Source organism: Vanellus vanellus (genome assembly GCF_965231255.1).
Source record: "Vanellus vanellus genome assembly, chromosome: 1".
Lineage (NCBI taxonomy): Eukaryota > Metazoa > Chordata > Aves > Charadriiformes > Charadriidae > Vanellus > Vanellus vanellus.
The window spans coordinates 120,709,092-120,731,801 of record NC_138905.1 but is presented as its reverse complement, the minus strand read 5'-3'; the positions used below and the strand labels follow the sequence as shown (position 1 = coordinate 120,731,801).

Sequence of the window (22,710 nt, the reverse complement as noted above, 5' to 3'; positions counted from 1 at the left end):
GCTTACTGGCAGAGGTAGATCACTGCTTCTGTAATATATAATGGGCAAACAATGTTAATCTGGGATGGGCAATCAATGAATTACCCTTACTCTTTCCAAAGTTTTTCACGGAGCTTTTACTTTTCTTATAAATAAATCTCTTAATGGGCCCGTAAATTTTGCAACTGCCAAGCTGACTGTGTTATATTAAGGCAGCATTACCCAAAAATTAGGCACCTGTTAAATACAGCCTGCTAACCTCAGGTCTCATGTGAGTGTTTTGCTTTACTCAGACTATTATTTTGGACCTGTTCATGCAATCAAGGTCTTGCCTTCAAGTTTACAATTATGTTAATAAGGAATACAAGAATCAACTGCTGGTTTCATAGCTTCTGGATCTAGTGTCCCTTTTACCTTCAGAAGCCTGAACACATTTATAATGTAACAGATGTTATAGTCTCAAAGTAGGTGTCAATCTATTATGTTCAGTACACAGATTGCTGTAAATGTATTGGCTATGAATTCAACAACAGTTCCAGTTTTGTTTAAGCAATAGTACAGCCATAATTTTCAACTGACATTTAAAAATGGTCTAGTTACACCTTGTGTCAAAGTGCAGAACTGCTACATTATTGGTTACAGACATCTATGTGCTATAAAAACAGCTTTGGTACAATAAATTATCAAAAAAGAAAATAAATTTTTGTAAAATTCACAGCATAATTGTGAGGCAAAAAAGCAGTCACATAAAATTCTGCATTTTTAAAAATGTTCAGGATGAACAGAAGACGTCTTTGTGCAGAAGTAATGGTGGAGAAACCACGTGCTGAGAAAAAGCAAAAGAAAAAAGTAAAAAGCAGGAAGGGACACAGTTGTAGCTATTTCCATCAAACGCAAACCACTACTCCTGTGACCTTCAACCAATAAGGAAGTCAACTTTATGACACACGCAAAGTGACCTTGCAATACCTTACAATAAGTGGGTCACAAAAGTCTATTTTAAAAGAAAGGCCTCTTGAATTACCCATTCTCTGTGTTTTCAGCATTAAGGACTGTCTGCAAAAGCATGTCCAAAAGTGATTGCATCTGAAATGGTAGGCTCTTCTAACTTAAGAGTCCAAATCCATAAGGCCAAAGGTTATCCCAAAGACCACCACTTAGACCTCCCCAGGACTGGCCAGGACCGACCCGTTGATTGCTTCTCAGTGCACCTCAGTTATGAAACCAGTCATATTTCAATACTAACTGACTGCGGTCTCCAAAATATGAGACCCAGAGAATCCCATTACAATTGCTGCTTTGATCCTCAGTAGATTCAGAAAAGGAGAGTTCTGATCACCGCCACTTAGCATGCTTAATGTGCCTTACAAACTCCATTACAACCGTCCCTTTTTACAGCTGAAGAATATATATTTGTGTAATCTGAAGGTCCCTCTTTCTTACAGTACTGCATTTCTGTGCCCATGTTTGTTTGGGGAACTAAAAAAAAAAAAAAAAAAAAAAAAAATATATATTACTTACTCCCCTCCCACCCAAAAACTTCAAAGGGCCTTTTTATAAATCATGTGCAATGCCTTTAAAAAGAAACTAGTTTGCAACTACAACTAACATTTGAACAATAACCCCTGTTGAATGAGACCAAAAAATAAACCCCTCCCCCAAAAAAGCAAACTATGACTAGGTCGTGGCAAGTTAAAATGGGAAAATGGGGGAAGCAAAAGGTGAACACCACTAAGCTATCCATTAAGGTGGGTCCGGACATGGCTCTTAAAAAAAAAAAAAAAAAACAACCAACCAAAAAAAAAAACCAACCCCAAAAAAACAACAAAAAAAAACTTCATTGTCCCTTTGCAATCTTTTCAAGTTTAAAAAAATAGTCAGCTTTGCCCTCCTGTAGCGGTTCAGTGAGTTTATCTCCTTCTGATTCAAGCAGCTTTGCACTTTGTTTTTGGAAAAACACCACTTCTATAAAAACACACAAGAAACAAACTTAGTTTCAGTTTAGTCACGAGCTAGCCACAGGACTTTGCTGAACACAAACTCCTGTCATGGGAGACTCTTCTCTATCAATTCCTTGCCTCATTGCAAGGTGTCCTTCAGTCATGTAATGAGCAGGACCTGTATTAGCAGAAAACTGGTATGTTGGATGTCCAGCTATGCCAGTTTCTTGGCGCGGATTAGAGTAGACTGTTAAATTCATGTCCATAGCTCCATTTTGTCCAAAGTCCAAGGTATTAGCAGCCACTGGGCGGTTCTGATAGGCCTGATTGCCTTGGTTACCAGTAGAGGAGGAAGATGTAGAGGAAGAAGTAGTTGAGGAAGACAGGGATGTCATGGAGTGGTGACTGTGGCCCACCTCCATAGAATCCTGGGTGGAGGAGCTGTTTGTTGGAGAATTGTAGACTCTCGGCCTGGTCCGGCTACCCAAGGCTTGCTGTCCATGATGGTGGTGGTGGTGGTGATGGTGGTGGTGGTGGTGAGAGCTATTTCCGTGATGATGATGTAATGCATTCTGTTGTTGAGGGGTTACATGGAAGGTGGTTTCTTGAACTGGATGGTTTTCAACAGTGACCTGTGTAGGAGCTTCAGTAGCTGTCCAACCAATTGGAGGAGGAAACTGTTGTCGAACCTATGTTAATAAGCAAAATAAAAGTAAAAATGCTTACTCAAATCTGTCCATTTGCAACATATGAGAGATTAGGTTATTAATGTTTATGCTAACTTGTAAAAAAGTTAACCAAACCTTGCAGTTGCAAAATTATTCTAGAAATGTACACATGTAGTTAACAAGCATTTCTAATACACTTTTCTAAATATACCTTAAGAAAAACGAGTTCACATTCTGGATGCTTTTTTTCAAACAATTGAAGTAAGTCCAATATGTGACCTTACTGTCAAAGTTACAGAAGCAGCTTTATGTAACAGTAGTAATAAACAACATAATATTTGTACAACACTTAGAACAATAAGGCCCTGATCTCTGACTCAGGCCGCTGGACACAATAAGCATACTAAGCTAAATTAAATATGTTGTAGTTCATATCTTGAACAGTGTCAACAGCATTACAGGAGTACTACCCACACCTCTGTAAAAACACAGCTGATTAAAGGTTACTAAAATAGCAAGATCTAGCTACACACCAATTTGTTGCCTAAACTAAATTGTCTACTTGGAATAATTTATATTTTTATCTGTTCTGTACTAAAATAAAAATATTACTTAATTATTTGTAGTTAATAAATGAGCTGTTGCTTCTTTCCAAGAAGAACTATTGAATAAATATCACCCATGATAATGTTGATGAGGTACTTGAACACCGTAAAACGGAAGAACTTCAGCCAGAGACCACTGAAGTACAAACTAGTTCTTCACTGGGTTGGAAGATGGATAGTTATGTGTACCCTTATGCCCCGTGTAAGGTGAAGCACTGACAGCTCCACCTGACTTACTGCTACTGATACAAAACCTTAAGCTCTACAGAATCTAAGGAAATGTTTACAGCTGCCTGGAGTACTTTTGCCTAAGTGACTGACCTAACATACAAAGGACTATAAAACAGCTGGGGGGTAAAAAATAAACCAAATCTGTCAGCTAGCTCCATGTCTAAACCACTGTAGTCTTGAAAGTGTTAATTAGTTTTAGGGATTTAATATTCTCAGAAAATTCATATAAATCAAACAGACAAAAGCACTACTTAAGCATACCTGCGGGCTGTGTGTTTCACAATCCATAGCTTGAACAGCAGCAGTGAAGTGTCCACCACTATGCCGATGCTGGTGTGTAGGATCTGACCGTGCCCTTCCACTGTTGCTTGTTCCAGAAGATCCACCTATAAAATCATAACATGCACAATAACTAAAGAGACACAAAATTTAAAGTAAGCTGTAAAACAATGACAGCATGAAGATATTTAAAATGCTTCAAAGTAAAAATACAAGACCTATGGTAATCACTCACATTTTTGCTTATCTACTTTTTAGTTTTTGTTGGAGCTGTTACCTGTTCCAGATGATTAAAGTTTGGGTTTTTTTATGACCATGACTAACACACTTGTTTTTCAACACAAAAAAAAAAAAAAAAAGAAAAGAAAAAAACAAAACCAGACCATTTATCTGGGAAAGACTCCTTTGATGTGATTAGGAAACAGAATTTTGTTATTTGTTACTGAGAAAAACTTACCTGAGCTTGAAGACGTACTAGAGGTGGTTCCTGAAGACTGTGACTGCTCCATGGCAGGACTCGTAGACACACTGTTACTTGTGTTTGTACCTTCGTCTGCTGTTTTCTTAAAGAAACTATGCTGTAGGGCATAATAAGGTTGAATTCGTGTCTTAGGGTCATAATCAAGCATCCTTAAGATGAGGTCTTTGAACTTCAAGTAGTCAGCTACAGTATGACCCGATTCCCCAGCACGGCGTCCACCTGGTCCTCCTGTTTCAACTCCTAGTATATTGTGAAGTTTACGAGTTCCAGGTGGTTTGTATTCCTGTTGGAAAGTCAGAAATTGCTTTAAGTCAAGTTATATATTAAGCCTTGGATGTGCATAGTTTAAACATGCCATAAAAGAAAGTAGGTAAAATAAAAGTAAGAAACTGTTCAATACTACAGAAAGTGTTATTTAATCAACTGTCTTACAACATGGAATAATAATAAAAATAAAGCTACCTTTTCAGTAAGGTGAGATGTAAAACAAAGTAACATCTCGCCATTTTTTATGGGTTTTTTTTGTTTGGTTGGTTGGTTTGGATGTTTTTTAATAAACAGTCCATGACAATTATCATCCCAGTTATGTAACCTACCCTTTTTCCATCTTTGGTCTTCTTCAAGTTCCAAGTGCCCTCTGGCAACTTCTCAAAGAACTTTCTTGCTTTTGGTGCTTGGTCAAGGATGTGGGTAGGTGGTATCCCCAAAACTTCCACTATTTTATTCATTTGATCCACCTGTTCCAAACAAAGAATATTTGTGAAGAACATGTGACAGACAGCTGAGCAGCGTAACAGAGTGAGATTCTAGTCATATGGGAAGCAAACATTAACTACCCAGACAAGTTCTAAAGTAATTGTTAGATTATAAGAAAAATCCAATAGGTACAAAACAAATTAGTGAATAAGGAGGAAGAGGGGGGGACCCAGAAACAGAAAATTATTAACAGGCAATTTAGAGTTCTGACAAGACATTGCTGTCATTGACATTTATTCACTTTAGAATTACTATACTTCCCTAATTTATGCATTACAATTAAACAGATGAAAGTCATGGTGAGAATGAACAAACAAACAAAAAAAAAAAATCAAATTACTTGTATCGTAACATAGCTGCATACCTCATTTGCCCCACTAAAAAGAGGCTCTCCAGTGTGCATCTCAACTAAAATACACCCAAGGGACCACATATCAATTGCAAGATCATAAGGCATTCCCAGTAGCACCTCTGGTGATCGATAAAAACGACTCTGGATATATTGGTATATCTGAAATAAAAGCATCTAAAGGTAATACACAGCATCCAAAGAGCGCTATTATGATTCTGTATTACAAAACAGAACTACCATGAAACACATTTTTGGTGTAGCGAAAGCCTAGGTATCGGTGATACTAAAAAGTTATCTATACATTACATTAATAAAAATATGTAAGTGTTAATTCTTAAGAAAATATTAGCATTCACACTATTTCACAAAAAAAAAAAAAACAAAACACCAAAAAAAAACCCCACCAAACAACCAAAACCAAACAAGTGCAGATTCACTCATGATGACAGTATTTTACACGTTAGGGTTGATGAGTGTAATCTCATGCAATTACAGGTAATCATACAAAAAAATTTGAGTCTGGTATCACCCTAAGAAAACTATTCCACAAGCCATGTTGGTAACACATTCAGAAAAAACTGATAGTAAAAGATCAAAAACCACAATTAGCATATGATGAAATGATTCTAAATTATAAGATGATTCCAGGAACTAGTAAACAACTAGAAAAAGCAACCTCCTTCCACCCCCAACTATCCTGCCCATTTCACAAGATAATACTATCTCGATTCTAAACCTGGAGACTGGCTTAAATGTAGGCATATAAAAAAAAAAAGCCAACCACCCAACCAACCCACCCACCCAACCCCAAAAAGCTTAACAAAAAAACCCCAAACCAACTCCAAAACCCTTAACAAAAAACCAAACAAAAAAATACGCCAAACAGAACCGTACTTTATATTCTAAGTAACATGCAATTTTATCCAGCACTTTCCACAAAGGTGCTGATACTTCCTTACCACTTTTAAGTTAACTTCAATGCGTAATTACACTAGGGGTTTGTATTTGTGTTTCTTAACATCTCAAAATTGTCCTATTATTGACCTAGACAATCCAGATCTCATTTCACCTCCTGGTGTCTTCCATCACCCCAGGCTGAAAAGTTTCCAGTTTACAGCAAATAGTCCTTTTATTAATCTAAATATATGTATCACCACTGCTTTCAATACAATATTCAATATTCTTACCCAAACCTATTATTGGAAAAAGGGACAAGGTGCTACTAGCCAGTCCCAACTCCTCATGAGAGAATTAGGGGCTTTCTGTTAAAGTTAGTCCACCAAGTTTCTTAATTCTTCTCATATAATGATCCCATCTGCAGTATTAGGAGTCATACTTCATCTCTTTTGCAAATTTTGCATATTTTGGGGAGGTTTCTTGGTTGGTTTGTTCATTTTTGTTTGGTTGGTTGGTTTTTTAAATCAAGCTTTCTCAAAGCAGAAAGGTATCATTCACAAAGTTATAGGTAAAACTGCCAAAGGTACAAAACAGACACGTGAAGGTTCAAAATCCGTTTTTCAAATAAACTAAAGTCTAACTTTTATCTATAAAGTCTTCCTTACCTCTCCAACTAACAATTTGTTTTCAGTGCAGACAACTAAAGCAAAGGTACCCTGAACAGAAGTGGTCATTTGCTCAGCCAAATAGAATTCTTTCCACCAGGAAAGAGTCTCTTTGTACTAGGACTATAAGGCTCAAGCTGAACAGGACATCCTGATAAACTTTTCGGTGAGTAAATTGTCAGTACAAATCAAACACTTGAGGAATATGATTCAAAGCTTTTCCTAAAGAAAACAAGCTTTGGCATCCAAGTGGAATTATTTATGATCTTATTAATAGTTATTGAATGTATTTTAACATTTCTTAAAGCAAATAGAGCTGATTGGCTATGTTGGATTGACCATGTTCAACAGATTCTAACAACTCAAATAAAAAATGCACTCATTTTCAAAGTACATGAGTAACGGGACATAATTACAAATTACAGATCTATCCTAATCTGAAGAACTGTTGACAGAAAGCAATTCGGCCCTTCATCCTGGAAATGCTTTGCACATATGCATCTTTACTCATAGTAATACCACCACTAAGCCCAATTTAGTCTTTCCACAGTTGCTAAAAAGTGTTTGTAAAAATGGGTTAGTTATAAACGGTATCTGGTTATAGTGCAGTGCAGTGTTACTGCACTGCCTCAATCCTCAAATATCTCCAAGGCACACTAAATAGAGGACATGAAGTGAAGGAGTAATATGTATGGAATAAGAAAATAATAAAAGAGTGTTTTATTTAATAGCACTGCAGACTTCTACAATCAAGTGCTCATACATTCTGCATTAACATAGCATAAAAACACAACCAAGGAGAAAAGAAAGATGGAAAGTTTATCACTATGGTGAAAGTTTATCTACTATGGCACTAAAATCCATATTTAAAGGTCCAGTGGACTGTCGATCTCTAAAACCCTATGTAAAATTTGTTACTATTTCATTTCAGTCATCATTAATAAAGTTTAAATTATCTATCTAGCTATTATGACTTAAAAATATTAAATTTTTCATATGTATCCAACAGAAGCATAAAAAGAATTTTTACTAATACTCAACTCACCCTCTGTCCAAGTTGACACGAACTGCCAAAATCAACAATCTTGATAGCGCTTCGTTTAGGGTTACAGAGCAGTATATTCTCAGGTTTTAGGTCACAGTGAATGATACTAAGTTCAGGAGTCGCCAGAAAGAGCAGTGCAGTGCACATTTGCTGTGCAAATTTTCGTGTCAGGTTCAATGAGACACCTCTGAAGTTGGTGTTCCGCAACAGATCATACAGATTGTAGGACAGCATTTCAAAGACTAAGCAGAGATGGTTTCGGAACATGAAGTGGCGCTTCAAATGCACTTTAAAAAGGGGAAGAAAATAATTAACACGTATCCTGTGTGGTAAATCTTAAATAGTAATTACAACACAATGCTTAAATATTTTAATAGACACATAGGAAGCTGACCTGTAAGATAATACAGTGTTACTTTTTTTTTTTCTGGATCTATGGATATTTACAGAATATTGCTCATGCCTAGGGTAAAGGGGACATGTTACACATCTGAAGTGTCCTCAGGTGTGACTCACTAAAGCTGTATTAACCAAAAAAATTATTTAAAAGATAGAAAGGATAGCTTTTCAAAATAAGGTATCGTTCTCCTATTAGCAAAGGTAAACACATTTGTGGGTAAATAAAAATACCAGCAAAAAAGACAAGTGCAAACTGTGCATAACGCAACCTTTGTCAGAACACTCGAGCTTTTGCAGGGGACAGTTCATTTCTCTACCCTCCTAAAGCTAAAATTGTATTCAGGTCCAAGCAGATTGGAAAAAAGTGCACATACAGTGACATTCTCAACAGTAAAGCAGGTATTGCACTTTAGACTGAATTATGTATCAGGAATTTCTCTTACATTTACAGAGAAAATATTTGACTGTCAGATTCATTTAAAATCTACTAAGACATTACTGCAATTTATATATATTATCCATTGTGACTTCAATGGATTACTTCAATTAATAAAACTGATGAATATCCCAAAGGCATTATATTCATTTTAATCAGGCATAATCTCAATTTATGAAAGCAACCAATCCAGTCCAAATCCAATGAATTTTTTTCATGATATAGGTGAAAAATTCATTGCATTAATCTGTTTAGAGGCAAGCAGTTTGCCAGTCTGTCAATCATTCAGGTTGAAATTGAAGAAATACTTCATCCCTCAGACAAAAACCAACACACTCCACTTTAACAACACACTCCCCTTTTTGTCATAATAAAATCTTGAACCAATATTATCACAAGGAGAATTCAGACTTTCAATTAAGGTCATTACTTGGTGTCCTATGGATTTTTTTTCCTCCATTATCATAGGCCAGTTCTTCACAACTTACCTGTACAATACCATTTGCTTCCACCCTGATGCCAAATTCCTGCAATACATCACTGTCTAGACCTTTTATATTTTCTCATGTTTGCCATATTTCCACTATCCTCCCACCATGAAAGTATCAGCACTTATTCATGTCCTTGTGGTCTTCCTACACTTGATTCCAATTCCTACCCACACCACCTAAGCTCACTGGACCTGCCAACTTGACTAGAATCACTACTTACTCCACCTGATTTGTAACTGCCAGCATGCTACTGTCCAGCTAGTACCACCTGCAACCACCACATAGCCCAAACAATTTGGATAAGAGCTGGACTTGCCACATCTTTCCTTCACTGAAGACATGACATTTGAACATTTCTCCTCCAATTTTCACAAAACTTGAAGACCTTAACACATTCTTACATTTGTGTTAGATCTGAAGGAAACTGGTCAGAAGGTTTGAAAGCACTAGAGGACATCTGACAGAAATGTAAGTATCACAAAATCATAGAATGGTTTAGGTTGGAAAGGACCTTGAAGATCACCGAGTTCCAACCTCCCTGCCATAGGCAGGGACACCTCTCACTAGACCAGGTTGCCCAATGCCTTAAAAAATCAGTCTATAGCGTATTAACCATGTTCTCCCTGAAGTCTACATTTTACATCACATGATACATATTGTAATACTTGCAATGATTTCAGCATTATTCAGCTATTCTCAGCATCATTCCTCTGAAAGCCTATGAGAGGGTGAATTATCCACATCCTACAGATTTATTTTTTACATTAATATGCTGAATGCTTCAACTAAGTCTTGTTGCAAAAGCATAAGCAATTGTTCCTATACATATAAATATTTTCCAGTGAAGTGCCTAGAGATCTCAGTTTTCCATGGTCAGCTTTTGTACAGCATGCAATACAAGGTATGCATTCAAAACAGTTCCATTTTCCTTAATCACTCTTTTTCATACTTCTCATCTCTCTTTACACCATACTGTTGCTCTCCTTCTATCGTCTTTTTGCCTAATTCCTTCACTCCAGAGGATAGACAGGATTGAATAAACTTTAACATGAGCTGACTTAATTTCAGCATTATTATGAAGTTTAAACAGCATTATAATAACTGAAGGGAATAGCATTCCAATCTACAGGAACCGTCAAAATTATAAGCTTTAGAATATTCCTGAGCTATAAATGACTAAGTCTTAACATTTACACAAGTCTTACCTCAGCTCTGTTACACAAAGTTTTGAGCTTTTTAAACACACACAATCAAAAAATAATGATTAAGCTAGCCATAAAAGTACCGTATAATGCTGGTTTACATTAAATATGCATGCTCTTATCCATGACAGTTTTGAGATCACTTAAAATATATTTGAAGTAGTGAAAAGAGATGTAAGCTACCACAGATCACAGCTTCTGTGGAAAAGCTGGTCCATGGCATGTTCTTCAGGCATCCAAATCATTAACTGGAAAAAGAATATTCTACAAAAGATCTCAACGCTACAAAGTAACAAGTCTTTTATCCCAAATAATGTCATAAATTCTTCTGGATCTGGTCCTGTCGCACAGCAAACTGGAAAATTTGCAATAAATAATATTAATAATTTTAAAAGCTGTATCATTCTTTTGTTTCTGTAGCACCACAAGCATCCTACACTATATAGCAAGATCTAAAATATTCATAATTTGAATAAACGAATATTAAGAATAACTATTCAAATACCTATGTAGTACTTCATTTCAGTGTCATGTTTGTTCATAAGCTCGAGCAGTCGCACTTCAATCTGGGCTTGGTTTAAGAAAGCCTTCTTGTTTTTTATTATTTTGATAGCCACCCACTCCTGTTCCACTCGATCATAAGCCTTTACAACCTGAAAGAGAAAAGTCAAACGCATCAGTAACATCTCTCAAGCTTTCAAATTACAGTAAAACTAGCTTTCTAATCTTTCTTCACTTTCTAAAGTTTTCTCTGAATTCAGAGCTTCTGTTCTTCCCAGTTATATTTCTTAAGTTTCTTCTCTTACTTGATAGTACAATAAAGCCACAATTGATCACGTGACATTTATTATAGTAATGTTGCAAAACAGAATGGAGGCTTCACTGAGCTTCGCTGAGGCTTCACTAAGGCAAGCATTATATCCAAATGAAATTATCAAATCATCAAAAACAATACTGTAAAACGGCTGACAGAATCCAAGAAAAACTAACAAAAGCAACAAAAGAAAAGCTCCATCCTCCTTCCAGCCTTTGTCTCAAGCCTTGGCTACAGCTACGAAAAGTCAAAACAAATGTTACTAAGTAACATTTATAATGGGTAATCCCCAGCGCTAGACTACTGTTTTAATTTAAAAACCCAAGCCAAACAGCTAAAAATGTGAACTGACAGCAAAAGGCTGAGGATTTGCTCATTGCAAAATGCCTTACCAGATCTACATACTAAAGTATATTCAAATGTTATCTGTAGTAACAAGCAACAGCACAAAATATGAGTGCCTTGAGCAGGCACTCAGTATAATAGGATTAAGAAAAATGAGTTTAATTTCAAAATGAAAGAGGAATACCACTTCAAATGAAATGCATATTATGATTCAAATGAATTATGGGTTGCTCAGATCATTCACATTACCTGTCCAAAGGATCCTTTGCCTATTAAAGAGTCAATTTCATAACGATCCATCCACTTCTCCCCATTTTTTACAATATAGTCATAGTTGTCATCATCATAGCCATCATTGTAAACTTTTCTCTCCTTTTTGTGACTGGAATCATCTCCTTGTCCCTGCTGATGCCGCCGTTTTTTTTTTGCATAGTAAACCTAAACATGAAAAGTAAGAGCGCTTTTTACAACATCCGTTCAATAAAGAATAGAATCAGCTATTATAATCATCATTACTAATCCTGTGATTTTAAAATGCAACTTCCACTACTGGAAAAACAAACAATCCTCTCCTGCTATCACTCTATTTGAAGTCAAGTCATTATACCAAAGCAAAGTCTTGATGAATAATTTAAAAACTCAGAAAGCGGAGCTAAATAAATGCACTAATAACACTGATCCCTAGAGTTCATAGGTGCAAAAAGAAAAGATACATCACAGTACACTATACACACAGAAAAATTAAAAATGGTAAGCAGCCTGGAAACCAGTTACCAGTTGCTCTTCCCGCAAGACTGGAAAAGAAGAATTCCAAGGAAGTCAGTAATCACTGCAGAAATCCATTCACACTCCCTACAATTGCCAAAGAGTTAGAAACTAACCGATGCTTTCCTATATTAACCACATCATTTTTATATTTTGCATTTGCCAGTAATATTTCATTAAATAATTTAAGCAAAACACTTCACTATTTTCCTTAAGAGACCTTAGACATATTCATAAAGGTTCATAGCATGAGCTAAAAGAGTGTTTGTACCGCTCATATCTCCTTATCATGCAATAGTAAAGCCCAACATTTGTTTATAAAATAACAGAAAAATAAACTCCAGGATAAAAAAATTCCTATGTGCTGGACAGAAAGCATGACATCCATAATCCCATATGAGATGTGAACAACAGACAGAAAGCGTGAATTTTCTTATCTCTTCATGAGATTATTTATAGAAAATACACTTAATAATGTATTGTAAACAAAAACTTCATATCGATACACATTAAAAAGATAGATGGAGCCATTACCTCATTAATATGCTTGTATGTTTTGATCAAATCTACGGAGAGTTTCCTCAATGGAGCAGTGGCTGGATCACGGAAAGTTTGGGGCATCCGCCTCTGTAATATGACCATATCATAACTTAGGAAAAAAACTAGGACTTTAACAATATAGTTACTACACCAAATTGTGATATTCCTCACAGAAAAGAGCTATTTCATTGCAACATTTTTTTTCTTTAAGCCAATGTTAAAAAAGGAAAAACAAATATAGGAATAAAAAGAAATTAACAGTTTAGTTAAGTTACTTTTTAATAGATTTAATTCATCACAAAATAAAAAAATAAATCCCAAGATTCCTACCTTTCCTCCTATTATGCTTAACGGGCTTAATTCCAATAAACAGTTTTTCCCTAGTTAAAAATACAGCTCCTTTGACAAGACACTTGCTGACGTTACTCCTCTACCTCCTGACTGATACATAAACTGTAACCATATTTAACGTACAGCTACATTAAAACCACAAGTGGAAGTTAACAGTAATAACTACTGGAAAACTGTAGCAGTTTGCCACATTTGAACTGTATTAAATTCCAAATAAAAAAACCTCAGGCCTACCATACTGTGCAATATCCAAGCCTAAATCTAAATCCTAAAGAACATCTACAGAAATATAAAGCATGCACGTTAACACCATACCTACTTTCAAAGTTTTAAAACAATGTCCCTGAAAAGGCAGTTATGTTCCTTATTTGTTTTTCCTAAAATTGACTACATTTAGAACAAAACCATTTTTAACAGCAGGCCATTTTTTTATTGGTTTCCTGAAGAAACAGGACTTAGGTGTGATAAAATTATTTGCGTGCCTCTTTTTTATTACACATGCGTGCGATGGAAATTCTGGATCTACCAATCAACTTCTATTCCTCCCTTAAGATTTATTTGAAATCTCCAAAGATAAAGTTCCTGAGAAGGTAAAGTTCCAAGTGGCAAGCTGGAGGTGAGTAGTATCCCCAGTGAAGGCAGAAAAAACTAAGTTGCAAACTACTTCATTTGGCTACAGCTGACTACCTGGTCAGCAGACATTCACTTAACAGCACAACTGTACCACCAGACAAGCTCTGGCAACTTCTCTGTCTCACCCAGTAAGAGTGTCAGATGGGGAGCTAGGAGAGAGCGGTGAGGTTAGTGGGACTGCTCCCCTAGCCTGCCTCTCTCTATTCCCTCTTCCCAATGACAGAAATCCACAGGTCAAGTTTAAGCAATACCACTGGAGAAAAGTTTGTTTCATATATGCTAAAGTTTCTTCTACTTCCTTACTCATTATTAAGATGGTTAGGTGATCGAGCACCACCATCCTCAGCCTTACAACTCTCATCTCCCATTATCTCATCTCGTGCCATCAAACACACTCACGCTCATAATACTCTTCACTTCCAAGTGCTTAATTTCATCTGCTGCCTCCTATTAACAGCTAAACTGATATGCAACCTCCTGCAGAGCTGAGGGAAGAGCATAAGCCATCAACAATATACTGAAACTGATTTTTATATCAGTAGTGCTGAACTAATAAACAAACTGGAAAAGCGTAACTGCTTTTCTATCTTTCATGGTATTACTTAATAGTCATAATGGTGGCCATGCAAATAGCTCATTTTTTTTTGCTCAATGACTGAAAAAAAAAAATTAAGTTGAAGTGACCCAAAAAAGTTCTTACAAACAGAACTGATAAAGAGAGTTTGTGCTTCTGAAATTGGACCTGAACTCAGGTGCCAAAGGAACTATACTGGAAAGCTCAGCTCACCCTCTCCTCTGGTAGAGGCACAGACCACATGGAGGCGGGTGGGAAAAGGAGAGTGAGAGTAAGAACGAGAGAACAAGACAGAGCACGAACAAGGGAGACAGCTAAAGACTGGGGGGAAAGGCAAGACACTTCCAGTAAGCTTACTGCATCTGCATGAGCCTGGGACTCCCAACAGGTACAAAACCCAGTGGAGCTGAAGGCTCCGGAGAAACAGCAATTCAAAGCTTTGATGCACAAATATGACTCCAAATATGCCCACTTAACACTTTTACACCCCTGAAAGACTGCTTACTTGTGGTCTTTTTGATTAGGGAATGTTTCTCAGAGACAATACAATACAGTTAAAGTTCTCCCAAGGAATTTTAACCCAAGTCATGCCCTAGGTGTTTGTTCCAGTCAATTCACTTTTGGATATGGCCACTACTATCAATTTCCCTTGAGCAGTTTTACCAAATTAATTCTTTAATTCTTTTTTATTACAAGCATGACCATTTTGCAATTAAAGTTTCCTAAACAGGAGATCTGACATTTACAAAACATTTTTGTTTTCATCTGTCAAACAAATATGAACCATTAAACAAATCACCCCTAAATATGATCTCTTTTGGTTCTCTCCCACGGCACTGTTAAACAACTGAACAGCACCAAGTCCTAATCCCAACTGTCACTGTTACAGGCTTTTCAAATGCAAGTATTTCTTAACCTGACTTAAAGAGGTTATTGGAGCACCAAAACATGGGTAGATTTTGCTGGTAAAAGAAACCATGCCGAGGTGCGCGAACACTGGTAGAGACCAGTCTCTGTCCTAGGCTGACATGGCCAGCACAGGGTCTCCGTTACACAGGTTATGAGTTTTGAGGAAAGAGCCTTAGTGTGGAAGAACTCCATAGTTCAGATCAACTATTCAGACATAAGGTTGCTCGAATTTGGCAAGAGAATTTGTCAGACAAGTATTCATGTTTATTTTCCAATTTATAAGTCAAAGTTGCTTGCTTATTTAAAAAAAAAAAATCTCTAATTTCAACTCTGAAATAAGCAGCCTGGTGGGAAAAAAAAAAAAAAAAAAATCTGATTTGTTGTTGTTCCCTAATCACAAATAATTAAAATTCTGCAGGCTACCCCTATGTTGCTTGCAGCCAGTACCTTATTTGAAAATTGTGCTTTTAATTGTGCATTTAGGCAGTCACACATTTCTGAGTACACACTTTAACCTGTATGAACTTTTTGACAGGTAAGATTTTTCTATCCTGGGTTCATGAAGCTTTCGGTGGGAGAGGAGAAGGAATTGACCTCTTCTTCCTCCCCTGGTTATATTGCAAAATTTGATACATTCTCTTCTTTTTCCAAGATTCTTTTGGAGACTATTGTTCCCTTCTTCTTGATGATGGAAGACTATGGAGCAAAGTGGTCATTATCCATCTGATATGGTAACACAATAATACTCAAATTCTTTATCATTGGGGTAATACTGATTTCCCTCTTGGCTTCAAAGAATGCTCAACCACAACAACAACAAAAAAAGAAAAAAAAAAAAAGAAAAAGAAAAATCCTATTGCACAAGCTTCAGTCTCTATCTGGTGGCCAGACAGCAACACTGCAACCTCAGATCTTCCCAAAGACAGAACACAATATCAAAAGACATGCTTGTTTTTCAAGACTGAGAGACAAGAAACTACTTTCATTACAATTATACATGTCAGTAAATACCCATTACATTCTGACTGGTCCACGCTTATGCCTCAATGAAAACAGTACAGCTACCTGGGATGGTACCATGACAAAAATTACATTGCAAGTAAGGAATTGAAATTTTATTTTCTTACCTATTAACCAAACACACATAACATAGTGCTGAGAAGCAGCCTGTAACTATTCTAAACAAAGAAGAATCAAATACAGAAAAACGCAACAGAGAGCCCCACTTATGTGTACTCAACACATTTGAGACAAACCATGTTTAAAGGAAACTATGACTTTTAACTCAGGTATGTTATTTTAACTAGCACAGTCTTTGAGTTTTAATGAATGACAGAACAGATAACATTTCTCTCTCTTTAGACATATGCTTTGTTATCTAAAAAACAGATGGCACTGTTCCTTACTAAATGCATTTTATTTTGATTACAGGAAATTCTGAGCAGGGATATATGTTCTGTTAATGGAATGTTTTAATTCAGATTTTTTTTAAAAGGAAAGATACATCATCATCCACATTCATTAAAAAAAGGAAGAAAAAAGAGAAATTCTGCTTGTGTATAGTACATGTTCCATTTTACAAACATAATAAATAATGAAGATTTTTATATTATAAGGGTAACTTTTAGCAAGAATTCCAATTGCAATGACCACATATATATATATAACCACAAGCCACAGTACCACTTCCCCATAATACACAGCAAACTTCAGATTTTTAGAAAAATGACCAAAAAGGAAAAAGCATATGTGCCAGAGAACAAAACAAGAGAAATCTAAGACTCTTCTTCTAACTGACTGTACTCAGAATTAGAACTGTATGCAGGTAGGGATAGAATTTCAGTCCAATTACTTTAATCATTGACTTGTGTTCTGTGAGTATTTCTCTCCTATTCTGGCTTCCTTCCCCAAATAAATAAGGTTGCTGAATAAAAGTAATAGTAAGAAACAGATAAGTTTAAAATTAAATAAATAAATAAAACCAGCAAGAAAACAAGGGTCATCTGCCAAGATTTCATCCTGCCTGATTCAGCCCAAGCATTTTTTTAAAAAAGCAGTGAGGAGCAGGGGGAGTAAGAGAAAGTGAATGAAAAATCCCACTCTGAAATTCCTGTTGCCAGAGCGAAACATATTTTTCTAAATAATGTCCAAGATAAATGGAAAGTGAAAGAAATGCTTTTACTTAAATTAATTGCATGCTCACATTCATCACAGAGTCCAATGAAGCTTGACCATCACCAATAATAACGTTGCTGATTAGGTAACTAAAGTAACTGAACTAAGGACTTGCTGCTGCCTGCTAGAACACATTAACTTTGCAATGATCTAGTTGCAATCAATAAAATCTCTGGCCAACATCTGCTCAGTAAAACCTAAAATTTTGCAGGTGATAAGTGATATTAGATACATACAGAGAGAAAGTTGTTCAGCAGTCAGCCTGACCTTTGAATTCCAGGTGCTGCATTAAAGCTAAACTGTTGGAATTTCTTACCAAAATCCGCCCAGGAATCTCACCTCAACTTCCTTGACAGGTAAATGAATTTTCTAATTTTTTGTACTTAACTGAAAAAAGTTCCAGGCAATCTGAGTATCTATGATGAAGATAAAGGTTAGCACAGCACAAAAGAAATGCTTGTTTGAAGCTGTGAAAACTTTGTAAGCTTTTATCTTCTATTCACATCAGGCTATGTTGAACTCACAAGATGAAACCAGTTGAAAGAGGAAAAAAGAAATATTACTGTTTGTTACTGCTAAAGGAGAGAGGGCCCACAGACCTCATCTATTCTGTTCACTCTAGGCCACACGCTTTTACTGCTTTCCTGAAGCTGGCTCTGGCACTTGTCAGAGAGGTGAGACCACACAACCAAGAGCGCGACCCCATCCTGCCAGCAGGCCCGGCAACGGTGAATCACAGATTTAAAGTAAACCCTTACAATCCAGCAGTTTTCGGGAAACAAAAGCCTGCTACAGCCTAACTACTGAAGAAAAAAAAGAAAAAGACGGAGCTGGAAGTTTTTAACTGTAATTTAAAACCTCATAAATAAGTGAAAAACAAAGCAATCTGGTTGGCTTTGAAGTATCTTCCTGTTATTTGTTTCTTGCCAGCGATGAGATGAGTAAGTTTTGGTCACCATAGCCCAAAAGCAATAGGTGCAAGAGAAGATTATACAAATAATATTTTAAGGGTAACGTATAATATAAATACACATAACTTGTAACTTTATTACAAATTGTCATTACTGTTTCCCAACCTTTAATCTGCTACTGCAAACGATTCATAAATCACCAGAATATAGTCTGCAAGCCATTACAAATCAAAAAACAAGAAGGACAGAGTGGGAATAAAAACAATAAATTAACATTCAAGGCCTAGCTTCCCCATTATTTGGTTATGAATGAAAATCATTATGGAACTTGAACAAGACAATACTCCTCCAAAAAAGGAGTCAGCCCTCAGTAAAAAGACAGACACAAAAATAACCTGAAAAAACATAATAAGGCAGATCATCTTTGCTATTTATCAAAATGACAGAAAATGCTGCTGTTCTACATGCTAAAACTTAACAGCTACTCTTAGCAACTGACAAGCAGTACCCTTGTGTGTCCTGTTGCAGCCTGAAGAAATTTACTTTCAGGAAGGAACTACCTGATATCTATTATTCCTATAAAACTTCAGCATTCCAAAAGCTAAGGCTCCATCCTGGCTTTTATTTTCAAGCAAGTCAATTTTGTGTGGATTTGGACAAAATATTCTGTTTACAAATTTCAGCAAATTTAGCCATCAAGAAAGTAACCTTTGTAACACTAGTATTCTCGATTCCATCAATGAAAGATTCACTCAATGATGTGCTAAGCTGCTCTGCAAATTATTTAGCAGAAGCAAAGGTAGTGAAACGATGGAGTATTTCAGAGAGGAGAGGGAAGACCTTCCTAGCAAAAGGCAATTAGCCTAAGCAGAGCACCGCCTTGCAGCAAGGCTGGAATTGTAATTCGGCACTCTGGCCAGCAGATGGTGGCTGGAGCTCGGGAAAGAATTTTGCCTGGCAGTCCCGGCACAACCACTGCCGACCCTGGGAGATTCCTGCCTCGTTGACCCATCTGGCTACTGAATCAACAAGGTAATGGAGCACTCTCAGGAGCAAAGGGGCTGGCAACTCGCTATTAATCAACTGTTGTATGCTTGCACCCAAACGGGCTACTTATAGGCTGTTGAAACCGGTAAGCACCAAAGCTGACCCAATCGTCCAGGCTGCTGACAACTACTGTTGTATTAGGAAATGATGGGAAACTGCAGCTCAGAGACCTAACTTCTCATCTGTTTCACTAGATGCAAGACATAGCATTAAAAGGATTTAATCCTTAAGAATTACACTTCCTGCATCTGCCAGAAGTCACCTTTTTCCTCCTATTTTTTATGGCTATTAGAACAATCTAATAAGCCTTCTACAACATTCAGCCAATTCCTTTTGCTGCCCAAGCTGAAAACATGGTCTTCTTAACCATATGTACTTGCAAACACAGAAGTTCGTCACCTTATGTGACTGAAGAGAGTTTGTCATTACTCAAAGGTTAGTCTGGTGTTACAACCCTTAATAACAGACAAGCATGTAACAACAGAAAGAACTAGTGGTGGGATTCCAACAGAGGAATGAAACAACCACACAAGGATGGTTCAGAAAATTATCTCTGTGAGAGTTTTTCAGAATTGACATATACAGGACAGAGCTGCTTTATCAAGGACAGAGAGAAACAAGTTGCAGCATATTCAAGGCAATACCTTGAATAAAAAGGATTCCTGTAGAAATGTCATAAAAGAAAAAAACCTGTACAATGTATGTATCTTTAAGACATGAAAACCTAGATGGTATGCAGATTATACCTGGAGCGAAAGGCAAGATGGTAGTCCACAGCAATGGAGAAACGTAAGACAGTACTAAGGCTTCAACAATAGAGAATCATGGCTTTTACAAGAAGGAAAAAAAGAGTAAGAGTTACGTTTTAATCAAGATGAACTAGAGCTGACAAAAGGGCTATTGAAAGAGAAAGAAGAGTAAAATTTTCCTGCACAGAAACAAGGTCTAGAGCAGATGATCTGACTCACTAGCATAAAGATGTTAGCTGGATTTGGTTTTGCAGGTAAGATGAACCAGAAGTGCAGTGCAAAGGCAAAAAGCAATTGAGACTCCCTAACAGAGGCTCATATAAAACCTCCATACCAACCTGGAATCTGGTGAGAACTCTTTAAGGGGCTTGTTGATGGGAGAAGCAAAAGAACTCAAAGGCAGAAAGAGTCATGAAAGGCAAGTAGTAAGAAGACTTTAAAAAGTTGCCCACCATCAAAGTCAAGGGTGCTGAAAGCAGCTGACAAAGGATAAAGGAGTAACAATTCTGAGCTGCTTAGGCAGAGGTCTATAAAAGACTTCAACAATGCTATTACAGTAAAACAGGAAGAAAGAAGCTACAATGCAGAAAAAACGATGCAACTCGAAAAATAAAAACATTGATTCTAAAATAGTATTAGTGGTGCAAAGACAACTTGATTGCCGTTATCAAGGTGGTGAGCTGATCATTTCTTCATGTGGATAACTTTGTGGAGTCAACCACAGCTTCTTCCTTACATTTACATCTTCATCTCAGTGGGCTGCATTCTTTGGTCAACAATTCTTGGCTATGCTCCGAAAACTATACTTCAGCTACCATTTTAAAGCCATTGTGACCACAAACAGCAATGGATGGTTATAACCCTAAAGTTCCTTGACTTTCCTTTTTGGAACAACTAAGCACTAATATACACTAAAGATCATAAATGTGATGCCAGATTGTGATGCTTAGCCAAGTATCTTGAAAGATTTAAGGAACACAGCAACTTTTCTTAATTGGAGGACGGATTCACTAACCTCATTGTGGAGGTTTTGGGAGACCTTTAACCTAAAAAAGTCACATAAAATACTTTTGTAGATTTCTGAAGCTAAATACTATTATACATGAGCAGATTTACTCTTCCTACTGAGTGGCGCTCATGAAAGTAAAATCACCCTTGACCAGCTCCATTCACTTCGCCATTCTTCACAGAGCCCTACTCATAACAGGTCTCCAAATCCTAGTATCAAATATCCTAGCACTAAGCTTTACCATTCTCATCCTCTTTAAACCTTCCCTCTTTCTGCATAAGTGCCTTTCTACAGAAGAATACCAACAGAGCATCTTGATGGTACTGTAGATTTTTCGATCAAAGCCATATTGAACACAAGAACAGACCTGAATCTGGTAGCAGCAAAAGGCTTCACTCTCCATCCTCTTTAAGTGGAACATGTCTCATCAGCCTGCATCAAATTTTGAAGCTGTGACTTACAGACTTTTGGATTTTAAGCTTTTAAACCTATCTGTGTTCATGTCTCCACAACTGGGCTATGCCATTTTTAAGAAAGAAACAGAATTCTCTCTTACACAGAGCAATACTAGCTCTTGTGGCTAGCCACCTAGGACTATTAGTTAGGAAGCTACTACAGCAGTTCTAGCAACTCAAAAGATTTTGCTTTTTTGCTTTTTGTTTTTAAAAAAAAAAAAAGCATATCTTCCTTAATAAAAAGTATCTATTGTGCAAAACTCTCTATTTCAAATACACTAACCAGTGACTCTACATTAGAACACTGTCCATTAGAACCTCTAATAATGCAATCACATTCTAACATCAAGCAGCCCTAAAAACCCAAACAACTATTATTAAAATCTCTTTCCAACTCTCCACTTAGACAATCTTTCTCCCCTCTCATCTCAAAAATGTTAAAAGTAGAATAATCACAATAAATATGTACCAGATGTTTAAAAACAAATTCCAGAATCTTATTCATCCACCCATCCTTGAAGAGTCAGGAGTTAATTAATTAAAAAAAAAAAAAAAACAAAAAACAAACAAACAAACAAAAAAAAACAACAACAAAAACCCCCCAACAACAAATCCCACAAAACCATTCCCTGATCTTGTAATTTATGGGTGTATAATATATATAGAAAAATACTTATTACATCTACAATGACTTTTTTGTTATCACTTACCTGGTTTGTTAATAATACAGGTGGGTCAAGCTGTTCAGCATATAAGGCAGAAGAAACCTGTTGGTCATTTATGTTCTGCTGCCGACGATCACTGTACTGCTGATGCGAATGGGACATCTGTCCAGCCATCTGAAGGCCAGTAGCATGGAATGAAAACGATGGTGCAAGCCGAACAGATGAAGGTTTGCATGCTGAAGTCTCTCCTCCTGCAAAGACAATGTGAGTTTTTAATGTAGTTAATGGCTTGAAAGTATTTACCTCAGTTAGCCTCCACCTCCTAGCTTACAGAGCTTATAA

General features: G+C 36.6%; 1 protein-coding gene across 1 annotated transcript; it reads right to left on the bottom strand.

Moving 5' to 3' along the window:
• Positions 1–1,750: 1,750 nt before the first annotated feature.
• DYRK1A (dual specificity tyrosine phosphorylation regulated kinase 1A) lies at positions 1,751–22,557 on the bottom strand. Its single transcript, XM_082479434.1, has 10 exons — positions 22,414–22,557; positions 12,885–12,977; positions 11,835–12,023; positions 10,932–11,079; positions 7,899–8,185; positions 5,304–5,450; positions 4,780–4,920; positions 4,160–4,466; positions 3,685–3,809; positions 1,751–2,608 (listed from the first exon to the last, which is right to left on the bottom strand). Exons 1-10 carry the CDS (start codon positions 22,540–22,542, stop codon positions 1,985–1,987), a joined length of 2,190 nt encoding a protein of 729 aa, XP_082335560.1. The 5' UTR covers positions 22,543–22,557; the 3' UTR covers positions 1,751–1,984.
• Positions 22,558–22,710: the final 153 nt, after the last annotated feature.